Consider the following 22,072-nt stretch of genomic DNA (forward strand, 5'->3'; position numbering starts at 1 on the left):
GCTTAGTGAGTTCCCCCACTGTACCACATACCATACAAACACATAACATACATACTGCCAGGCTATTCTGGGGTGCCTGACTACCCGGTACGGCCATTCTGGGGTGTCGACTACCCGCGTCAAGCCATTCTGGGGTGCTGACTACCCGTGTCAAGCCATTCTGGGGTGCTGACTACCCATCGGTCCTAACAACTGATCCTCGGGGACTAGTCCCCTCCCACTACCTCTATCACATATAACATAACAAGCCAGCATGCAAACATATCATCACGTACTGTCAGACAATTCTGGGGTGTCTGAACTACCCTTCGGTCCTATCAACCGATCTCTACTTCTATCTCATATAACATATCATGCTAGCATATAACATATCAGGTAGTAGCAAACCTAGATGATATCACAAAGACAATAATCTAACATACGACTCCTACTGGTAGGCCGACATTGTATCCGTAGACCCACCGCTACAGGAAGGTAACTCACCTCGAAGTAGCTGCTGATCTGATCGGGAACTGACTGTCTACTGCTGCTGCTGCTGCTCCGGAAATCCTCCGGCTGCAAATCCCACAACATACTCAATCAAACACTGTTAACTGTCCTTTGGGTAAAATGACCATTTTACCCCTGATCATGCCCTAAGTCAAAGTCAGAGTCAACTTTCAGTTGACCCGACTCGCCGAGTTGGCTCTCCAACTCGGCGAGTCCCTACCCAAACGATTGTCCTGAATCCCATTTCTACTCGTCGAGTTAGGCGATGACTCGACGAGTTCTCCTTTTAACTGATATTCAAGTCCTTCATCCTACTCGCCGAGTTGTATGAACAACTCGTCGAGTTCATCTTCATCCGATGAACACTCATGCTGCGACTCGCCGAGTCTGTTCTTGGTCTAAGAAGATTGCCTTGAACTCGCCGAGTTAGGGCATTGACTCGCCGAGTTCCTCCATGGATGAGTTCAGCTTCCAACTCACTGAGTCACACCCCGTGACTCACTGCTCACACTCGACTCTACGAAAAGGGGACAACTCGAAGACTCGCGAGCAGACTCGTCGAGTCTGATGAACGACTCGCCGAGTCGTCGCCATGCAATCACTATATACGCGATTTTGCTCGATTCCAGTCCATGCCATTTACAGATATGGGTTCCTAGAGCATGAATGACACGTAAAGTTTCCAACTTTACGTGTAGATACTCACCAATGAGGGATTTAGGGCTCAAAATGCCTCAAAAGGGTAGATCTAGGGTGAACAAGCAACATGGGTCCATAAAGGTAACAGATCTGAGCTCATGGAGCTCAATCTTGCCTAGATCTAAAGGCTAATCAACCTATTACGACTTATATTGCACATACAAGCTTGGGGATTGGCTCAAGAATGACTTAAATGAAGTAATAAGCATAGAAACATGGGGAAAACGGGTTATACCTCAAAGGAACTGCTGAGAGAGCACAAAGATGCTTGGATTCCTTCCCTTCCTCTTGATCTACTTCCCTTTTGCCTCAAAACCTTCAAGAACACACAACAATTGCTTCAAACTCTCAATGAACAACTTAGAATGAGGGTTGGAAGCTCGGGGGGGGGGGGGGATGGGGGCTGGCTTGGGGCGGATATGTGGCTTAAATAGGGTGCAAACCCCTGAAACTTAGGGTTTCATCCAACAGCGGTGACTCGTCGAGTCCGGAATATGGACTCGCCGAGTCACCAACTTAAACGCGTCCCGGGGTCCCGTCTCTACTCGACGAGTCGGACCTATGACTCGTCGAGTCCAAGGCTAAAAATGGAAAATACTCAAATAAGATTTACGTACTGGGAACCAGGTGCTACATTTTCGTTCTTTGTTCTTTATTTTAGAAAAATCAAAAACAACAAAAATATTTTCGTTCTTTGTCCATTATTTTCGAAATATCAAAAACATCAAAAACATTTTCTATTGTTTGTTATTTCTTTTCGAAAAATCAAAAATAATAAAAATATTTTCTTCTTTATTTTCGAAAATATAAAATCCAAAAAGATTTTTGTTGTTTGTAGTTTGTTTTTATTTTGTTCATGCAGCTTATAGCGAAGATTCTCAGGATGTCATGCTTGTGATTCTAGGGTCAGATATTCTTTTTCGAAAATTTTTGAACTAGTTAGGATGTCCCTAAAAGCATGCTGCAGCATGTCGACCCAAGCCTTTATTGACTCAATATGTTTTTCGAAAGCCTTAATGAAATTATTCATCACGAAAATTTCTTCCCAATTAGGTTGTATTCACATTAGTCCCTAAGCTACATTACTCTTCTCAACTGAGTTAAGAGTTTACTACTTGGTCCAAAAATAGCAGATACAATCGTTTCGAAAAACCAATCTTTTTCATTTTCACATTCTTACACAATCACACACAATGACATATTTCCAAGATATCTCTGATATAAACCAATCAGGATTTAGACGGGGAAGTTTCAAAAATTTCATGAGGCCGTGATAAAAGTGAAACCCAAACTTTCAAAAATTTTAAGGAATTGACGGGGAAGTTTGTTTCAGATTTTCACGAAACATTTGTTTCAGTGCCAAATTTCGATACTCAAAATCATATTCTTTCATTATGTGTGATCTTGATAGAATGTTCGAATCCCACGACATTTTACACCCAACAAGATCCAATACTTTTTTGTTGTTTTATTGAATATGGTTTCAGTTCGAGTATCTATTCGATTCTTTGTCACCACATAAATTTTTTCCAAAGCATACATGTCAATGACTACACTGGTCAAACAAGTAATTTCGATTACAATCGATCACACTTATGTTTAGTGTTGAAATGTAATGAAATTCTAAACCACCCACCAAGCTTATTAAAAATAGGCCCTTCGATACTTCTTTACAAGTATTCGATTGTAATTCACGAGAAACCATGCAAGTTGTTGATTATCTCTCTTGATAATTAGCAAAGAAATCTTTGCCCGGGATTCAACTGCCTTTATGTCAAAATTTTATTTTCGACATCACATAATCCAAAATTTTGTTTATTTTGCTTCTTATCTTTTTCTTTGGCACACTGCACTTACGAAATCCTTGAGGTTCTGAGTAATACCAACTCAGGCTGAAGATTTCGAAAGTCTGGCACATGACTTCGCTTCTAAATCCAAAAGCAAAAGAGCCCAACCTCCATGCCGAAGGTCTTAGTTCTTATCCACTTGGTACTCACGAACAGATGAGTGATGTAACCGTTTGGCAACATGGTGCGAGTTTCAAGGTTGCTTTATCTGACATGGTGTTAATAACGGCTAGTGGTGTGAGTTTCAAGGAGAAACGTAGCTAATGCTTTAATTAGAACATTTGGTATTCAAATGAGAATACATATAAAAAGGAAATTGGGTTCCCATTAACACTTTATGTGTTCAAAAATTCCCACAGACGATTTGAGCCCTAATTTCTCTCTGTTCATCAAAGTTTTTCAAAACCCTAATTAATGGCTGCCACTCAAACTCATACCACAGAAGATGTTTCTTCTTAGACGATAATGAAGCTTCAAAGTACTAATTACCAAGTTGATGGTGATGTCTCATTATATCGCGACGAACTCAAGATGTTAACTGTTGCTCTAAAACATTCAGTCTTGTCAACTACGATGTTTAATTCTTTTGATGTTCCTATGTCCTGGATTTCAATGGATGGTTCTACTACAACCTATAGCAACACAATGGATGTCGTTACCTTCAACTTGGTGAATGACAAGAAAATTCGCCTCACCAAAAAGTTGTTCGCTCAAATTCTTAAAATCCCCAATTCTCCGCCATTCTACAAGGTTGCGAATGATCAGATTCTCCATATGTTTAATGAGATGGGTTATCAAACCCCTCTCACCAAGATTAGTGAGTTCAAGAAATCAAGTCTGCCCTGTATCTGGAAATTTCTCTTTGGAATTTACGTTCGATGCTTAACTGGTCGAAGTGTAGGGCTCGACAAGGGTCGATTGGAAGTTTATGCCGTGGTGGTTGGCATATACTATGGTCTGCATGTAGCTTATGCTTCGTAGATGTGGAAGGAGTTTCAAAAGAGTGTACAAAACACCAATGTGGTTCAAAGGATTTCTTGTGCAAGATATTGGAGTCTTATTCTTCGTTATGCATATGACAAAGAAGGAATTCAGGTTCCTGTTGATGAACCTAAAGAGAAAATTTTGAAGTATCATTTTTTGAAGACAAGTTCAAGATGATGCAGAGGCGTTTCCGAGTGTTGCACGTATTCCTAATGCAATGCTTAAAAAGATAGACCCAACAAATCCAATCTTGGTGGCTTACTTGAAAACAATCAACCCTTCGGTGGAAACTGGAGTTCTTTTGCTAAGAACATATGATGGGTCTTCGAAGAAATCTAAGAAGTCTAAGAAGGAGAATGAAAATTTTTCTTTGAAAGAAAGTCTCAAGAAAATCCTTGAAAAATCACCAAAGAAGGTATCTAGTGAAAAAGAAAAAGTTTTGAAGAGAGATGACAAGCAAGTAGCAGTTCCAAAAGTTGTTTCTTCGAAGGAGATAATGCCTTCGAAATGAGGAGTACTTAAGCGATTGAAGAAATTGTCTCACAAGTCAAAGTCATCTTCTGAAGATCAATATCCATTAGTTTGAAAATCTCAACTTAATAGAAGAGGGGTTCTTGTTCGTGAAATCCCAACCTTAATTTCTCCGTCTTCAAGGAAACGCAGAGCTGAAGATGTTGCGAAGCACATCGCAGAAAAGAAAAAGAAGAGAAAGTTGGTTATTCACGAAGAATCATCAGATAGTGAGATTGTACCTTAAACACCTTTGGGACCCAAGTCACCTCTACAAACATCCACTCCGATAACTGTTGTTGATATTCCACCCGAATCTTTGGTAACCAAGTCAATTACTGAGGAGGTTCCAATTTTACGCATCCCTGTAAACGTATCTGATACGGATGCACATGTCATCATGGGAGATGATCTATCGAATCTTCCAATTTCTCAAGGTATTATTACTTCATCTTCTTTTGAAACTACTTCAATCCATAACACTTCACTTCCACCATTTATTTCGAAAGTTCCCACAAACACCACATCGCCTACTTTCGAAAATATTCTTCAACAACCATTCACTACTCTATTTACATCCCAGTCAACTGATCCACCAAAACTCAATTCCGATGATGAAACTGATGGAGGGGGTTTCGGAGAAACATTTGCAGACTTAGAATCTGATCCCGTGGAAGAAAACATTCTGGATCATATGCTAATGTCTGGCAAACAGTTCAAAATTCTTAATAGAAAGCTCAATTCCATTCTTCATCTAAACTAACTCAAGAGCTAAACATTTGCTATAGGGAATTGAGGTTGATGTAATGCTCAAGGCACAAGAGCTACGTCTTTTACAAAAACTTGATCAGGTGGATAAAAACAATGAAATCATATTCAAAGCTTATGCTGGCTCATTTAATGGTGAAATCAAGGAGCTCAGGATGGTTTCCAAAGAACGTCATGTTATGTTTGTCAAAGATGTCAAGACTGCAAGAAAATGTGAATTGTAAGATTGAAGAAATGAAGGTTGATGTTTCCAAAGAGATAAATGAATTACTTACCTATTATTATTCAATTCTTTCCAAAGTTGACATCATTGCAACAGCAGTCATGAATTTTGTACAAACTTTTCAATCTCTGCTTCCGAAGGTTGAAGCTAAGGCTAATGTTGATGTTCTTAATTTCGAAAAACTGGGAGCATTACTTGGTGAAATAAAAGGTCTTGTGTCAAAGTTTGTTACAACATCTTCTTTAACTCATGAGTTCTTAACTCAGAAATTTAATTCCCTCGAAGAAGCAATACAGAAGGCAGTGGCACCTATGTCCAAATTTTTGAGTTTCTTACCAACTAGTTCCCCACCTATTTTCACAGGGATGCAAGGGGGAGAAAAGGAGAAAGTTGGTAAAGAAGGGAAAGTTAGCAAATGTGAAAAGGAAAAGGTTAATAAAGAAGAGCACAAGAAAGTGAAAACTGTGGGGAAGGTGATTTGAACTCAAATCCCAACTCCTATTGTTTCGATAGCTGACACGATAATAGCTACTAAAACCACAACAAGACCCATTCAAAAGGGGATTGTTATTGGTTCATCAGTTGGAGGTGGGAGCTCAAGTTCTTCGAAACCTAAGCCAACTGAAGCTGACAGGGGAAAAGGAAAAGAGATAGCTGTTGAAAAATCAAAAGATGAAAAGATGGCTGAGATTGAGGCAGAAATGGAGAAGCAAAGACAAATTCAAAGTATCATGAGACTTCGTGAAAATGATCCACCAACAATGGATAAAGGTGATCCGAAGAAACTCCATAGCTACGAAAACATTGAAGCCAGAGTGTCATACAATGAAATGTATGCATTCGAAAAGAAGCCTAGAAAAAGCTATTCTATCAAAAACACTGATATGAATCAGCTTCATTTCCCTGTTAACGAAATGATGTTTATCACTGCTGAATACAAGATTATTGAGAAATTTAAGAATGAATATGATTTTCTACATATGAAACTGAGGTTTCATGCTGTGGTAGGAAAAGATCAGGAAGAGGTTTGGTCCCTTATCAAGATTGTTCGGGCGATAAGCGTGACTAAGGATGTTTTGTTTGAAAACATGATTCAAAACTTTCGGTTTCATGTTGTAAGGGCAAACAATGTGATTTGTGACTTTTCTGTGGCTGATTTTCCATTGATGGACTTGAATGATCTTATTTAAGTTGCATTAGCTCTCAAGGATATGGATGCATTGAAACTTCAAGGAACAGGAAAGGAATTTTTGAGGTTTGGGCTTGGTCACATCAAAATTTTCATAGACAATTACTATGATTGTCTAGTCTTAACTGATATAGAGTTATGTACGACTCTAGGAAAGGAAGTTAAAGTGGCTCAAGAAGCTGTGAAGAGCCAAGTAGAACATAAGAAGTTTGTTGATGGGGAAATATGTTTGAAGTCAATAGGACTTGTTTTTTCGGGAAAAACAAGAAGGGAAAAGCTAAGAGGTTCTTATTTCAAGCTTCGGAAGTGGAAAGTTATACAACAGCTCAATATACGAACTTTATTGTTCGTATGAACAATTTAAAGAAAAACAATGAAGGAGATAAGACTGAGCTGAAGAAGGTTATGAGCTGGTATTCTAAGATTCGAAGGATGATGCATATGGCTGCTCAAATACTTACAAATTGAGTTCGTCACTAATTACAAAAGGGGAGAATGTTAGTGTTGAAAATGTTGTAATGTGTCGAACTAGTTTGAGTAGTTTCGAAGTCTGTAATCTATTTACTAAGGGATTATTGTTTCGAAGTCTTAATGTCTAGCCCTTAGTATTTTTTGTATACTTTCTAATTCTCTTATAAATAGGAGTTGTACTCAGAGTTAGATAGGACTTTTTTAGAAGTTATTCTCTCTAGAACACTCTTTGTATTGTGAAAGTATAAGTGAGGTATAAACCAGATCTTATTTACTACTTGTGTTCATTTTACTTTGTTTACTCTGATTTCATTCTCATACTCGATTAATCACTTCTACAGTTAGTTTTGGTTTATTAGACTTTGTGAGACAGGTAAGTCTTCTCACTATACAATGTAGGATGCCAGTTGTCTTTGTGATACTTGCATGGAAGACCCCAAGGATAGTCTATGACATGTGTATGAAAGACTATTGGGGTAATCCATGACACTTGTATATTAGACCACTATGTTTAAACCCGTGGAAACCACGGTTGACAAAAGAAAAACAATTTTTATAATTCAAAATCCTAATGATTATTAAAATTTTGTAATTTTGTTTTAATTACCAAAATAGAGGTTTTGTTTGTAAGTTTAGAATATTGTTTTAAAATAAATATATATACTATTATGAATATCAAATTTACATTTTTTAAGTTTAGATATTTGATAAAATCATAAGTTTATAGGATGCAATATACATTTGAGTATAGTGAAAAAAGATAATAAATCATGAAAATGAGATTAAATCGTTGAAAGGACATTGATATATTGATATATGGTAAGTTAAACATGACGGTAATGTAATAAACATATATGAACACAAAACTAAAAATAATAATCATGTACAATATAATATACAGTGTAATGTAACGTACTTTCTTCATGTCAAGATTAATGATAAAATATTCATATTGTACAATCAAATATACAATGTAGTAGAATGGAGTAGGCAAAAATATAAAAAACATACGTGAACAAAATATTAAAAAAATAAATTACTAATGGGACAAACCGAAATACCAGTAAAATAAAAACATGACTTTTATATACAAATATATAAAAAAAAGTAAATTACAAAAATGGTCCATCTGATTTGGTAAGATTTGTAGTTTTTGTCCGTAAGTTTAAAATTTGATAGGTTACATCCCTATAATTTATGAATATTGTAGTTTTGGTCCTTATTTCACATAAAAAGACTAACTTATCTTTTTTTTTCTTTTTCATTTTCTTTTAGAAATTTATTATTATTATTTTTAATTTGATTATTATTATTATATAACAATTTTATTTGTTCTTTATTTTAGTAGGATTTGTATTATAAAACTATTTTTATTTTTTTTAAATTATTTACCTAAATTATATATATATATATATATATATATATATATATATATATATATATATATATATATATATATATATATATATATATATATATATATATATATATATATATATATATATATATATATCATATTATCATTTATTCTTAGCTTTATTTATTTATCTTCGTTTTTGTAGTTTTAAAATATTTCAATATTTATGACCTTGTATTTGAATATAGGATTTAATATATATTTTTTTTGTTTTGTTCGTTCACGTCATATAAGATTTTTTTTTATCTTTTGATCGAATAAACAAATTAAAATAGAACCCTGAATAAGTATCAAATACCAAATATAATTATTTAATGTTTTTTATGTGTTTTTCGTTTACACAATTTATTATGTGCTTTATTTTTTTTATTCAGCTCTAATATGTTTTATTTTTACTTTTTAAATGAATAATCTTAAATATTATGATAAACAACTATCATATTGTCATAACAACAATCGAAATAACAATTATATTTTAACAACAATTTGTTAAAAGAATAATCTTAAATAAAATCTACCGTTTGTTAATATCCAATAAGTATATATATTGTTTGAAATAATAAAAAATTCTCCTCGTATTTTAATTCGAATCCTATTCATTTGTTAAAATTTACCGCTTGTTAATACTCATTTTGTTATGATGGTATGGTAGTTGTTTATCCTAGTATTTAAGATTATATGTTTAAAAAGTAACAATAAACCTCATAAAGCTGAATAAAAAAAAAGTAAAGCACATAAACAAATGATGTAAACGAAAAATACATAAAAAACAATAGCAACTAGTTATATTTGATGTTTGATAGTTATTCAGAGTTCTATTTTAATTTGTTTATTCCAACAAAACATATAAAAAAAACGTTAGATAATTTGAACGAACAAAACTTAAAACAAAAGTATTAAATTTTATATTCAAATTAGACGTCAAAAATATTAAAAGATTTTTAAACCACAAAAATAAAGATAAACAAATAAAGCTAAGAATAACTAATAATATGATATATATATATATATATATATATATATATATATATATATATATAGTGTTGAATATTTAATATAAAATTAAAAATAATTTTATAAGAAATACATACAAATTCTATTAAAATAAAGAACGGATAAAATTATTGTATAATAATAATAATAATAATAATAATACTTTGTTAAAAGGAAATGAAAAAGAAAAAGAAAGAGTAAGTTAGTGTTTTTGTATGAAACAATGATCAAAACTGTAATATTCATAAATCATAGGGATACAATAGTTAAACTTAATGACCAAAGCTGCAAATCTAACCAAAGCATATGGACCATTTCTGTAAATTACTCTATAAAAAATAAATTTAGCCACAAACATACATCATAGAAATAAACACAAATACAACATGTAATATTTATAATATTTAATATAAATGGACATTATATAAAATTATTATCAAAAATATCTCCATATAACAATAATTATATATATATATATATATATATATATATATATATATATATATATATATATATATATATATATATATTAAACTTGGACAATCCGTAGGAATAATGACTTCATGTTGATTTGCGCAACAATTATATATATATATATATATATATATATATATATATATATATATATATATATATATATATATATATATATATATATATATATTAAACTTGGACGATCCTTAGGAATAGTGACTTCATGCTAATTTGCGCAACAATTATATATATATATATATATATATATATATATATATATATATATATATATATATATATATATATATTAAACTTGACAATCCTTAGGAACAGTGACTTCATGCTAATTTGCGCAGAATAGGAACTAATGTTGAATTATGCAGAAATGGTGTCTACGTGTTTCATTGGTGTGCTTCTTTTCTTTTACTTATTTATTTTGGGTCATTGTATGCATTGTCGTACACGTGTTGTTTGTGCTTTGCTTCACTGTCTTCTCAGCCAATAATATTCTAATTTCTGTAACCCACCGCCATTGATCCGACTGTCACCGCTTATCAATACAGGTTCCCCTTTCGTTGAATTTTTCTCCTAAATCCGAAATCGCTGACTGTCTTCTTCTGCTCACTGCCGCTTCCTCCATTCATATGTGTTCTGCTCCTACTCTTCTTCATGTCACGAATTCTTTCCATCTGATCCATCTTTCTCCGGTGAGATCGTCGGCCCTCACTACGGCGGCTGCCTAGCGCCGCCATACCCAATATTCTCTCCATTTGTGCTACTGACAGCAGCCCAACACTAAAGACCAAGTGCTGCTTCTCATTATTACATTCTCAAATGTCTTTCTACAAGTAAATGTGATTGACGCTTCCCGAGGGTTTTGCACATTTGCCTCCATCTAATTTTCCACCTGCGATTCTTCTGTTGTTCAGGTTTCTCTTGTGACTTTCTTCTTTCCTTTTGATTATGTTCTTTTTATGATGATATGATGTGTTATTTTGTGTGATTTAGGGTTATATTGGGTCATTGTGGTTCTGATCAGAAATACAGATTCCTCAAAGCCATCCCGGTAGGCTTTAGTTTATTTTGGTTTTTATTTAGAATATTATACTTCTTGATTCATCTCCACCCCACTTCTTAAATTGATTGTATAAATGTTTTTTTCTTGATAGACCTTCCAGGGTTCTATTATGACGTAGAGAAGAACATATATTTTCCTGTAAAATCACCAATTCCAGGTTCTTCTTCTAGGAACAACTCTTCTGCTTCAACCAGCGCTCAAAAACCACCCCCGAAACCCAACAACAAGGTAACACCAGCTAATCTGTAACCTTAACACACTTCCGATATGATAATATCTACAAATTAAAGACTCGAGTTTGAACATTCATTTATACAGACGACATATGCAGCCAAAGTTGTCAAGATGCTTCATGTTAAGGAGCTATGTGGTGATTCAATCAGCTGTAAAAAAAGAAGGTCAACTTTCAAGAGCAATACCAAAAGATACATACATCAAGACCTATAGTAAGTTCAACATCTGATTCTATTGAGAAAGTGATTTAACTTAGGGATGAGCAAAAACCGAACCGAAAAACCGAAAAACCGAAAAAAACCGATATAACCGAAACCGAAAAACCGAAACCAAAACAATAACCGACGGTTTAGGTTTGAATTTTACAAAAACCGAAAAATAACGGTTTGGTTCGGTTTTGACGTATAAAACCGCCCATAAAAACCGAACCGACCCACATATATATTATTTATTATGTTTTAAACTTTTAGTTTTAGACTTTAGACTTTATCTCTTTAATACTTTATGTTTATTTTCAATAAAGTGTTAATGGTGTTAAACTTTGATATTTTAAACATTTTTATGTTTTTATAATACTAGAATTCGTACTCTTTATTTTGGTATATTTAAAGTAGATACAATACTATTTATCGCAACGTATTTTCACTAGGTTTGAACCCAAAAACTAGAAAAAAAAAATAGGAGCTCATAAACCCACGGTTTAAAACCGAAAACCCATAAACCCAACCCGGAAAACCGAAAAACCGAACCATGCAAAAACCGAACCTATATGGGTTTAAAAATCGAAAAACTGACTTTCTACGGTTTGGTTTGGTTTTAGCCAAAAACCGACCCAAACCGACCCATGCTCATCCCTAATTTAACTTTCATTTCTTATGTAATGAATCTATATCTTGCATTAGATTTGGAAATATAGAGGGTTGCTGATGCTGCATTAGAACACATATGCTTAGATGTTTAGACTCCAAATAGGCTTATATAAAAAGGTACCATTTTTCACACCAGTCACCAATCATTATCATCTTCTGATCCAGTCTGTGATTTCGATTTAGAAGAGAGAAGGATTAGTAATTGGCTTTGCGGGAAAGTGCATGAGATCGAGAAGCAAGAAGAGGGGTCGTCTTTTTCAATGTTGAGAATGACAACTTGGGATACACACACAAATAAATAGATGGTCCAAGAAGTTTATGGGGCTTTAATTTCGTTTATGTGGGTTGGGCTGCCATTGATGAGGCTAACCAATAGGTATTTGTTTCTACTCAAATTCTTTGAACAATCTGGAAAAGGTATAAATCACAAGTCACTATTCAATTTTGATTCATCACAAATTACAATTATCATTTTTTTTCAACATAGGTAGTGCATAAGGTTGCTCCGAGCTCATAAGTAATGGGCAGGAAATCCGGGAAGAAAGTGGGAATGGTGACAACTGTTCTTGGGCCTCATGGGGTTGGGCTAATTAGGCTTGAGGAAGCTTTCAAAGGGTCAGGGAATTTAGTAATCAGAGGAGAAGAAGAAGATGTGAGGGTGGTGACTGAAACATTTCCATTATCTCTCCGTGTGTGTGTGTAACTTTTTGACCGGTATGTAAATAAAGATGAAATAGCAACGATAGGGTTTTGGAGTTGGCTGATATGGTTGATATAGGAAGATAAGTCGTAGGCATGAGGCAAGGGACGCATACCATGTGTTTGATAAGAATCCCCAACGAAAGTGCATTTCAAATGGACAAGTGTAGCTGACTGGCATTGACCTTTTTAGCTTTTTTTTTGGGAAAATCTTTCCTAATCTATGATTAGGTATGCAATTGCCATTAATCTCAGTTCATATTATCTATATGTTTATATTTTTGGGAATTTTCACATTAGTTTTTTCATTGGCTATATTGGGTCCATATTTTATATGCGATTATGGAGCTAGGTTTCCAATTATTACTCTGATTGTGCTTTAATTTGATCAAATTTGAAGTTTGTAGAGCTAGCTAGGGACTCATTATGATCCCTTACATGTCATATGAACATCATGCATATGACTACTGTAAACACTCCGTATCTCTTTTATTCAATCAATGAATTTTTTCTTAATCTCAATTGCTAATAATTTCATTTGATTCTGATCACAAACCATACAATTAGCTGATTTCAATATCCTTCAGTTGTCTAGGAGAAGACCTACAGTTGCAAATTTATATAAGTTATTGTTCGACTGGATCAGTGAAATTGTTAGACCTGGTGAAGAAGGCCATCAAACAGAAACAAAAATATAATCTTTTAGGATGTCTTTTACAGCTGTAGTGGTCATCCAAGTGTGAGTAATGATAGGTGTGGTGGACGTGTTTCCATTTTCCATATTTTAAATCAAAGATTACATGTAATTGTAAATCTGAAACATCATAATTTACTAATTACCAATTGAGAAAGTATATGAAAAATAATCATGTTTGATCTTACCAGGTTGTTGTCGCAGGATGCTGAGAACAAAACATTATTGTATAATATGGTCATTAAGAATTATTCCCAGGTTAGTTTTTATAACTTATGTCTACAATCCTTATGTTTTATTATAAAATGAAAATGAAAATATTCTCCTATTACCTCTTTATTTTTGCCAAATCACTTTATATACTCATCATCTCTTCCAACCTCACCCATCCACCTACCTACCCAACTACCCACACACATAAATAAACCCACTAACCCACAAAATCAAAAAACGGATGGATTCCATTATGTAGTGTATTTGTTTGCCAATTGGACACAATTTTAGGTGAAGTAGAACACAACATCAACATGAGTGATGGATTTTGTTGTGGACAGGTTGCTTAGCATCACACCATTCCATTTACCTCAATAAACTTTCTAATTTCCTTCCATTGAGTAATATTTTGCCTGCCACATCAGCATGGTAAAGCAGTCCAAATTTAGAAAGTTTAGTGACCTAAGATACCAAAAATGGAATACTGATCTTAACTTTAAGGTGAATGGATGTTTACCCTTTGCTCCTAAATACCAAGCAGCAGCTGTAATTGGAAAGAAGATGATTATTGTTGGTGGTGAATCTCAAAATGGATTATTAGACGATGTACATGTAGTATATATTTTCCTATTTATTTGTCTTCAATTATTGTAGAATTTTAGCAATATAATCACTTGCTAAATCATGAAATGCTTTTTTGATAATTTTTTTGCTTAAAAATACACTTGCTGTGTGCATATTACTAAAAGTTGTGTAATGTGTATGCTTTTTCAGGTTCTCAATTTTGAAAATCTTTCATGGACAACAACTTCATCAAGATTGTACCTTTCACCATCTACTCTTACACTCAAGATTCCAACATGCAAGGGTCATGGTTTGGTATTTATTAACTATTATTAGAATAAACAAACAAATATATTGCTATTTGTTGATTTTAATTATAAATTTAGTAATATTGTTTTTTTTTGTATTAGGTACCTTGGGGAAAGAATTTGCTTTTGATTGGAGGGAGAACTTCCCTACCAAGTGTATGGGATTTTGATGCAGAAACAGAGGCTTGGTCACTTATGGAAGCAAAAGGATCCTGCCCACACGATAGAAACAAATAATAGTGAAAAGGGACGACTCAATACAACAATATTAGAAATTTTCTTTTCTATTTAAATTTTGATTATGATTAGCATCATTTTGCACTTACAGTAAAGGCAGTAAAAATAGAACTATAGAAGGAATAATTCAAGTGATTTGTCAAAAATTCATTTATTACTAAAAACATAAAATGGTTATAACAGAGGTCAAAACTCTCAAATTTGTTGGAAAATTAGTATATTCATAAGGATGTTGTGTTTTAAAAATCACACATCTGGCCCCGCAACGCGGGATAACTCACCTAGTTACAAATAATTATTATTGGGTTTGTGTTCTAAGTTATGTTATTTTCTCTTTTAACTTATAAAAGAAAATGGAGAAAACATATTATATTCATTCACCTAGACTTAAATTGTTATTTGATTTATCAACTAATTAAAAAAGATATAAAAAATAATATTAATGGGTTATTGATTTGGTTATTTTAAAAAGTAAAATAAGTAAATAATAGGAACAAAAGGAAATTAAAACCTTATTTCCTCATGTTCGATCAGAAGCGGGAATAAGAACATAAAACAAAAAAAGTGTGTCTTTGGCGTATATTTCATATACGATCAGAAGAAAAACAAAGAGGATGGGGAAGCCGGAGTCGGGCTCCTCACCGGAAAAGATGGCTGCGAAGCAACACAAAAACCCCATTTCCCTCCTCTTTGTGGTGCTTGATGGAGAACTGAAACCAAGAAATAGAAGCGAGAGAAGTGGAGAGTGGTGGTCATCGGGGATGTTACAGCCGACGAGTAGAGGCGTCGGTGGTCCGAATGAGGCTGGTGGTGGTCGGACTCCATTCTATGACAACCTTAAACCTCGAATTTCTATCATAGATTCAGTTCATGGAAGGTAATTTTGAGGCCCAAGAATTAATAATTTTTATTCGAATCCTTAAATTATTTAAAAACGATGGAACTGGTCATTTAAGGTTAAGTTAAACACTATTAGAAGCTTAATTTCACAAAAAAAATGATTATGAAGCTCTTGTTTGAGAAATATGGAACTCCATATTTATTTTTGAACATGTCTGATCATACTTTTGTTGAAATCCTAATTTTGAACCGGTCGTCGAAGGTTAAGCTACACATAAGCACTTTTTTGTATTTTTGAAAATAACTATAGTTTCAAAGAGAAACACATGTTGATCATAATTTTATTGAAATCCTAATTTTGAACATACTTTCACAATTGATTTATAAAGGTAGGTGAAGCAGACATTATCATCACGTAGGAAATATGTATCCATCAAAGTAGGATCCTATAATTAATTTTTTATTGTAAATTGCGGAATGTAGGATGCAAAAATAAGTATTTTATAAAATTCATTTTTGCTTTTGAATATGAAATGTTTAATAAACTAAATGTTAAAGCATCATAATTTTTTTATCCATATGTATGTTGACTGGATCACACCCATCACAAAAAAATCATTACAAGAGAGTGCATCAGAAGGAAATAAGCCATGTAAACTGCTCACTTTTTCAAGAATTATTTGTATTTGGAAAAGATCATGATAGTTGAGTACGTAAATTTATTGAAACTTTTAACCTTTTTAATATTTTTCAATGCCATTAAACTTCTGGAGGATGATCATAGCAATGTAATTTAATTTGTTACCAACTTTCATAGCAATGCAATCTGATACAAATTAAAGGCCAAAGTACATTGATATTGTAAAATTTAATTAAAAAAATTTGATTACATTGGTATGAATTATAAAATAATATCAAAATAAGATAATAAATGATGTACATAGTCGTTAAAAAACCAATAATGTATATTGGTATAAATCAAAATTATATTGTTGTAAACAATTGCAAGGGGATTCAAAGTTAAGAAAGCAATAATGTATATAGGTATAAAATTAAATTAATAGTTAATAACATTATCAAACAAAAGTAAATTGCCATTTTTGGCTAACTTAAATACAATGATTATGGTATATATGCATCAAAACACTAAAAAAAGTGAAAATTTACATCTTTCATACATCACAAAATCATTGATGGTATAATTGATTAAAAAAAACTTTACGTTCTAAATCAAAAGTACATTGGCCTTTTTGGGCAATTTGAAAGATTGATGACATTGCACTCGATCCAAATTGCGACAATTGACAACTTAAAGTCAAGCCAAGTCCAAAGATGTATATTGTATATGTAAAACCACATTGTAACTTTGTTGCATTTTATCGTCTTTAGCCATGAAAGAATGTTTATATATATATATATATATATATATATATATATATATATATATATATATATATATATATATATATATATATAAACGGAAAACCATGTTTATATAAGTTATTATGTGCATTATACTTATTTATAAGGTATGATAAATTAAGAAGTTATAACCTATCAAATTCGTGACAAAACCGACACGACACCGGGAATCAAAAAAATTGAGTTTATGATAGATTACTTTTTAGCCTTAGTGATCTAAATGAAAGTTGTAGAGTACATCTCACGTTTTGGTGCCCACACATTGACTATTAGTTACAGTCAGACCGGCAGGTTATGGGTGACAAATGTCACATCATTTTGATGCCTGAAGAACGTCGAGGCATGCAAGTCATTAATATAACGGTTATGAAAACTCACATGGGAAAACGTCTATACGTGCAATTTACACGAAAACACATTTCGTCGAATGGTTTTATAAATGTATAAAACTACATATTACTAATTTAAGTACGGTAAAATACTTATTCTTTTCGGTCTTAGAACAATTAAGACTACAATTTAGTTTTATGGAAAATATAGGATTTTCCGGGATAAACACCATTATTTTACAAGCAACCGGCCTGCAACTAATTTTATGGAAAATATTTGATTTTCTAGAAACAAACGTGATTATTTACAATAAATGACATACAATTATTCATACAAACTAGACGAATCTCGCGCGTTGCGCAGTGAAGATTAAAAATTTATTATTAAAATATTGAAAAATATATGTTTAAAATAGTTATGTTATTGACATTAACTTTGAGATAATATTTTTACACTAATATATATATATATATATATATATATATATATATATATATATATATATATATATATATATAATCTCTATTATTTTGAACAATAATATTCATTGACATCAACCAAAATACCTCATTAATAGAATTAAATATAATTATCTATTTAGTATTATTTTTAACAATTATTATTATTGATTAATTATACTTTTACTTATGTGATCATTTTCTAATTTCAATAATGATGTTCATTTAAAATACAATTTTTTATAGCTAAATGTAATTTATAATTTGATGTTATTATCATTTAAAATTGTTATTCATTAATTTAAAACCACTTATTATTAATAATAAGTTAAATAAGACTTTTAAGAACACTTAATATTATTATTTAAATGTGGAACATACACTAAATAATAAAGTGATAAGACAGACAATTTGCATTTCAAAAGAGACTTGCATGGATAATATGGCATATCAATGTAATTTAATTTTATTATTTATAATTATTGCTTATTTCTTTTAAAACCGCTTGTTATAAGTGAAAGAAACTTTTAAAAAACACTTATTATTATAATTAAAATGTTAAAAACATACTAAAACATAAAGTGAAAAGATTGACAATTTGCATTTTAAAAAAGGCTTACATGGATAATATGGATCATGATTTTTAATTAGTTATTGTTTTGAAGCAACATGAACATACAAACATATATATAATAGTTAATTAAATATTATATATATATATATATATATATATATATATCACGTTCCATAACATATGATCGATAATATGAATCTAATCTAATTTACATGAAAATTTCAACCACAACATACAATGATATTCTTAAAAGAATATTTAAGTCAAGAAAATACAAAAAAGAATTAGTATAAAACAAACTTACAAATTAAAAACTTCAACATAATAACATGGCTCGAAAAATTGTTCAAAACCCTCAAACCAACACAAAAAACTTTAAACTTGTTTTCTTTGTGAATTTTGTATGTGATTTGTATTTGTGTGTCTACTAAAAAAGATTGACCTTTTTATAGTAGAGTATCCATTAATTGTTTATTAAATATATTATATAAGTTATAAAGCCTTTGAATTGTAAATCATTATTAAGAGATTTTTGAGTGGTATTCATTAAAATAAGAGGTTTCAAATGCTTAAGGTGTTTGAAAAATTGTATGGGGGTTTCAAATGCATGAGGTTCAAGGAAAAATGCTAGCTTTATAAGTATGTATGATATGATACTTATGAACTCACCAACTTAATTGTTGACACTTTTTCAAACAACTTGTATTCTCAGAGAATCTGTAAAACAGGTAATCATCAGCTTTTGAGGCCGGAGCGCTAAGGCATTAGTTCCAAACATCATTTTGTCATCATATTATAATTTATTTGGAAACATGTAACTTTTGAAACAATGTAACCTTTTAAATTATATCTATATTGGTTGTGTTTGCTTTCTTTAGTATTCAATTGTTATGATACTGTACATGACGTCATCCGCCCCCGAACGTTTCTATCGTTCTGGTTTGGGGGTGTGACATAAATGGACGTAATCACTAAAAATCATCAACCTTATGTATACAATAGAGAATGACAGCTTTAACCTTTGACAAAAATGTTTAAAGCAATATTCCATAAGGGACAAAAAAGCATTTTAATGTTCTTTGAAAAGAATTGCTATAATTTGCTACAATAGATATACTTTTTGACTTAGGTGTTAATGTATTTTCTATTGGTTTGATGGACCTCTAACCATTTGTCATACCTTTTTTAAACACGTATCATTTACATAAAGAGTACCATTTATCCATTGTACTTTTAAAATAATCATATCTTAGGATTGTACATTAAAAACAATATTTACTTCAACAATCTACTTTGACGTCTATGTATTTGTTGAAATATATGTTTTTGCTATTAACAACTGTTAATTAGAAATTGAGTACATGACTATTGGTGTGTGACAACCCGAAATTTCTACCTTGTTCAATTATTCAAATCAATCAAGGTCAGACTCGTTTTGCTATCTTCTAGCACTATTTTGAGTCAATTTGAGTGTTCTAAGCATAGGACCTTCAAGTTAGGGTGTAGAAATGGGTCCCACAAGTTCAAACACTTCACAAAATGGCCATACACTCCATTATGAGGAGTGTACGGCCGTACACTTGGGTGTGCGGCCGTACACCACCCCCTCTGGCCGTACACTCTGGTCTATATATTGAGTACTTAGCCTCTATTCAACCCTTTTCACATGCCTTAGCCAAGAACTCATTTATGCTCTCAACTATCATCCATTTCTGCACCTATATCATCAAGATTGTAAGTATTCTTCCCTTGATCTGTTGATTCTTCCTCTATCTTGTATGAATCATTGATTTCATCAATGAAATCACTTCATTTGGTCGATCTTCAAGTGTTCTTCAGTTTCACCAAGAACACCTACTAAGTTCTTGGACCTCAAACACCCCTGAAAGGCTTCTATATCGTAAGTACTCGTTCCCATGTTTGTTACTTACTAGATATGCCATTAAAAATCGTCTAAAATCATGAACATCAAGGAGTGTACGGCCATACACACTCCATGTGGCCGTACACCCCTTTGTTTGGTGCATATTAGCCTTAAAACTCATATTATATGTTAAAGCATGTTCAAGAACACCTAGATGATACATGATATGACCTTGAAACACAATTTTGACCATCTTTACAAGATCATCAAGGGTGTAAGGCCGTACACACCCTTTGTGTGGCCGTACACACCCTTTTAGGGCCAAAAATGGTAACAAACACCCCTTTAAGTTAAGCTATGGCTAAGACACACTTCCTAGATGGTTCCCAAGGCCTTAAGACACACATTAGCATGTTCCACAGGGAGTGTGCGGTCGCACACCCTGGCCGCACACACACAAAATTGATGCATTCTGGCCTTACACTCCACTGGTGAGGCCATATAACCCTTATATGCAATCATATGTGATTGTAACACTTCAAAATAAGTGTTTTCTAGTCCCTAAAGTGATTTCCTATCATAATTAGTTGAGTTAAACACTAATTATATACATGTGTGTACTATTATATGCTTATCAGGATCTACTTGTGCCCGAGATTTTACTTAGCACTCAGCATCCTTTCCCGATATTACAGTCAATCAACTCATTACAGGTGAATTCATACCCCTACAATTGTTACACCCCAAAACCGGAACGGCGGAAACGTTCTGGGGTGGATGACGTCATGTCAAGTATCACAACATATGCAGTATAGTAATGAAAGTACAACAACCATTGCATTAATAGTAATAGTTTTACATAAGTTACATTTTATAGAGACATCAAAGTAATACAGAAACTAGTATAGATGCAGCTCGGTTCTAGGCTGGCTTCACAAAAGCTCCCGGGTGTACATGTCTATTGCTGACCTGAGAATACAAGTTATTTTGAAAGCGAGTATCAACATTTTTATAAATGCTGGTGAGTTTATAAGTATTTAGTGTCATTTGTGTAAGTAAGCATTTTATTCAAAATAACTTTATAAAAGTAGTAGTTTAGAATCTATGGTGTATTAGCGTCCTTTCCTAGAAAATCCTATATTTTTTAATTAAAAGCAGTCTTCTACCAAGACTCGACGGTGTTATGTTTTAAAGAGAAATTTTCCCTGAAATACTATCATTACCAAAATACGGTATTTGACTTTAAAGAAAGTAAGAGAATATCACTAGTAAAAATACTAAGGGAAAATAGCATATGCCTCAGCAGAAAATACTGCTGACTAAGGCAAAAGAAATCATAGACTCTAGGAGAGTATTGAATGAATGATACGCCTGGCTCAGTCTAACAAAAGGAAACACAGACCCCAGACGATATCAAATGTACGATACCGCTAGCAAGGTCTAAAACAAAGGAACACAGACCCCAGGCAGTATCAAATGAACGATACAGCTAGCAAGGTATAAAACAAAGAAACACAGACCCCAGACAATATCGAATGAACGATACAGCTAGCAAGGTCTAAAACAAAGAAACACAGACCCCAGACAGTATCAAATGAACAATACAGCTAGCAAGGTCTAAAAC

The 22,072-nt window shown here is 32.6% G+C and overlaps 1 protein-coding gene across 1 annotated transcript; it reads left to right on the forward strand.

Annotated features, from left to right (window-relative positions):
* Positions 1 to 11,957: 11,957 nt before the first annotated feature.
* Positions 11,958 to 15,106, forward strand: LOC145074181 (acyl-CoA-binding domain-containing protein 5-like). Its single transcript, XM_079020590.1, has 5 exons — positions 11,958 to 12,621; positions 12,733 to 13,175; positions 13,830 to 13,896; positions 14,626 to 14,730; positions 14,826 to 15,106. Exons 2-5 carry the CDS (start codon positions 13,168 to 13,170, stop codon positions 14,958 to 14,960), a joined length of 315 nt encoding a protein of 104 aa, XP_078876716.1. The 5' UTR covers positions 11,958 to 12,621; positions 12,733 to 13,167; the 3' UTR covers positions 14,961 to 15,106.
* Positions 15,107 to 22,072: the final 6,966 nt, after the last annotated feature.

This window comes from Lactuca serriola, chromosome 9 (assembly GCF_051521515.1).
Source record: "Lactuca serriola cultivar US96UC23 chromosome 9, Lser_US96UC23_V15, whole genome shotgun sequence".
In the NCBI taxonomy this organism is placed as follows: Eukaryota; Viridiplantae; Streptophyta; class Magnoliopsida; order Asterales; family Asteraceae; genus Lactuca; species Lactuca serriola.

Bases quoted from the DNA above. Each gene is read 5' to 3' on its own strand.
- LOC145074181 (XM_079020590.1), top strand. The intron at 13,897-14,625 runs GTTAGTTTTTAT...ATGCTTTTTCAG, and splicing joins TCATTAAGAATTATTCCCAG to GTTCTCAATTTTGAAAATCT. The intron at 14,731-14,825 runs GTATTTATTAAC...TTTTTGTATTAG, and splicing joins CATGCAAGGGTCATGGTTTG to GTACCTTGGGGAAAGAATTT.